General features: G+C 44.5%; 1 protein-coding gene across 1 annotated transcript in view; it reads right to left on the minus strand.

Moving 5' to 3' along the window:
- Nucleotides 1–2,794, minus strand: part of wwc1 (WW and C2 domain containing 1) — a 26,959-nt gene extending 24,165 nt beyond the window's left edge. The window contains exon 1 of the mRNA XM_014028442.1: nt 1,787–2,794. Coding sequence (XP_013883896.1) covers nt 1,787–1,905 — 119 coding nt within the window. The 5' untranslated portion in view covers nt 1,906–2,794. The remainder of the gene's footprint in view (nt 1–1,786) is intronic.
- Nucleotides 2,795–2,944: the final 150 nt, after the last annotated feature.

The raw sequence follows: 2,944 nt of genomic DNA on the forward strand, positions 1-2,944 counted from the left end.
GTTTTAGCAGAGCAAACTTGTATTTCCTCTTTGTGAATCTCATGATAATGGCAGGTTTATCATCTTTTCCTCTTCTCGGAAGCGGGTGGCATGCATCCACAGTGTGACAGTCCACCTCTATCCCCTTGGTCCGGAGGAAAGAAGTCACTTGTTTCTCTGTGGAGTCAAGCACTTCGACCGATGGTTCACCAACAGTACTAGTTGTAGCCACTGCGCTGGCATACGAACAGGGCTTAACTCTAAGTCCCGTGATGATCACATCATTTATCTTACTGTACTGTTCCAATTCGGCCACTCGGTTCTCCAATGCAGCGATTCGTCTATCCTTTTCCTCATTAGAAAGTCTCAACGACTTCACTTCTTTCACTAAGTCCAAAATGTTGTTTTGATGCAGCCGTATAGCTGTCACTTCCTCCGAGAGAAATTCCAGGGATTTCTTAATGTCATCAAGATCTTCTGAAGCTGGAGTCTTTTTGGGTCCCATTCTCTTTCAATTTCAGTTTTTATTTTACTTATTTATTCTCCAATGTAAATTCCCAGCCACTGCTTACGAGTTACTTTCCAGATTTCCACTGCTTGCCGGCTTCCAGTTAGCTTCCATCGCTTACAAGCTAGCTTCGGTTAGCTTCGGTTAGCTTTGGTTAGCTTCGAACCAGAGGCGCTCCACAACAGCACAACAACATGAGCACAGAGTTCTCTGGTCCAGCGGCGTCCCGTATCGGTGTCTATAGAAGACTGACACGATCAGGATGGCCTGGTTGTCCAGGTTGGTGGATGACAGATGGATGAGGGATGATGGATGGATGGATGATGGATGGATGGGTAAATGTTATTTATAGTCTGCAGGTGTTGTAGTAAATCTGTTCTCATGAAGTTTGTTTTTTAACGAGTTACTGAAAAACCTCAGACTTTGACCTGAAACCTTTAATGGTTCAACTGGAGTTCTGGATTTAATCACATCTCATTTGTTCAGTTGTTTTGTTGTTTTGTTGATATTTCTAGCTTGTGTTGATTAATGAGTTGGGATGTCCTGATCAGATACTCAGTATCGGTATCGGTGGCAGATATGGTCATTGTTTGAAAATCGGGTAGAATCAGATGTAGTCATGTGATCAGTCCGATCCAGTTTTCAGCATCATCACAAGAAGTCAACACACACAAGTACACAACCATGTCCACAGTGTGGGAACACTTTTCAATGGAAAACAATGATGCTGAAACTGCATCTTGTAAAATCTGCAAACTGTTTCTGGTGGTGGGAACAGAAGGGCTCGCTTTAATACCACCAACCTCGTCACTCAGAAAGAAATAAAGAAATAAAACTATCGGATCGGTGTCGGAAAAACTAATCATTAAAAAAATCGGATTGTATCGGGAGCCAAAAAATCTGGATCGGGACATCTTATGAGGCACCAACACATTTAACTAATGGTCACAAACAAATATTTCACGGAAAAGCTGATTGAACCTAAACAACTAATTTGTAGATATTTTGCCACTTTTAACTCAGTGTTGGCGGCCATCTTGAACAGGGCGAACTAACTTCATTAGTTTTAGACATCCCTCCAATTATCACTTTGTCCTATGGTATGTGAGATATTTTACAAACAGAAATATGTATAATATGAAGGAGGAAAGGATGCATATAAATAAATAAATAAATAAATAAATAAATAAATAAATAAATAAATAAATAAATAAATGTGACCTGAGGCGCTGTCACCTGTCAGGTGAGGACACCTGTCAGGGGTCAAAGGTCAGCTCCACCTGCCCGTCTCTCTCTCACCTGTCTCGGGGGTCGATCCAGCTGGTGGTGTGGGTTTTGTGGTCGATGTAGTAAACTTTGCCGTCGTAGTCTCTGGCCTCCTCCCAACCGTCCGGTAGTGGCAGCTCCTTCCTCGGCATGTCTCCATAAATCCGCTCTACGTGAGCTCATAACGGAGGGAAACCATGGCTCTCCGCTGTCATCGTTCTTAGAAATTAAAAATAAAATAAAAACAGAACTTATTCCACAAAACGGACCCGACCCGAACAGATCCGGGTTAGACCATGGTACCGATCCGCACAACTAAATCCAAGCCGAAAATAGGAGAGGGCGTCTGGAGGATGGAGCTCCGGGATGGAGGGGGGGGTGTTGCACTTGCGCACAAATTCTTCAGCATCCGAAGTAAAAATAAAAATAAAAATAAAAAATAGGATTAAAATAAACTAAATAAAGAACTAAATAAAGGTTTGTCCTCCTCTGTTTGTTTCAGTTCTTTATATATTTTTTAACTTTTCCGAGTCGGAACTGGAACTTTTAGGCGGCCTGGTGACAACTTTTCCCTCCGGGTCGGATCATCCCCGGAGCCGCTCGCGTTTTAGACAAAATGGCAGGTTGGACCCCCCGGAAAAGTCTACGAAACTGACGGGGTTAGACGTCCGGAACATCGGTGCTTCGCGGTCCAGAAATCCCCTRCAAACGGACGGAGCGGGTCTCCTCTCCGGGACTGGGCCACCGCGAGCAGCAGGAGCCGACGTTAGCCGCCAGGCAGGCAGCCCCAGCCAGGCAGCGAGCCGCGCGGTGGAGGCGAACACTCCGAACCGCCCCGGTCCGATCAAATTAAACAAAGTCCCACAACCGGTAGAATCCCGTCGATCCGCCAKGAACTCCCGGTTTGTCCCGTTAAAAGTCCCGGTTCCCAGGCGGACGGAAGAGAGGAGCTCCGCTGCGGTTAAAGGCTTTTCTTCAGTCTCTACCTGCAACAATCAGCCGCCATCAAGCCCGCCGCCATCACGGCACTGTCACTTCCGGTTTCAAAGTAAAAGCTCGGTAAACAAAGTTAGTTGGCAAAATAAAACTTCCGGTCAAAATAGGTTTCCTTAGAGATTTTTTTTAATAGAAATATATAAATGACATGTTTTAAACTTATAAATGCTGTCAAATTTTGCTAAACTTATACAG

The sequence above is a fragment of the Austrofundulus limnaeus genome, unplaced genomic scaffold (assembly GCF_001266775.1).
Source record: "Austrofundulus limnaeus strain Quisiro unplaced genomic scaffold, Austrofundulus_limnaeus-1.0 Scaffold763, whole genome shotgun sequence".
NCBI lineage: Eukaryota > Metazoa > Chordata > Actinopteri > Cyprinodontiformes > Rivulidae > Austrofundulus > Austrofundulus limnaeus.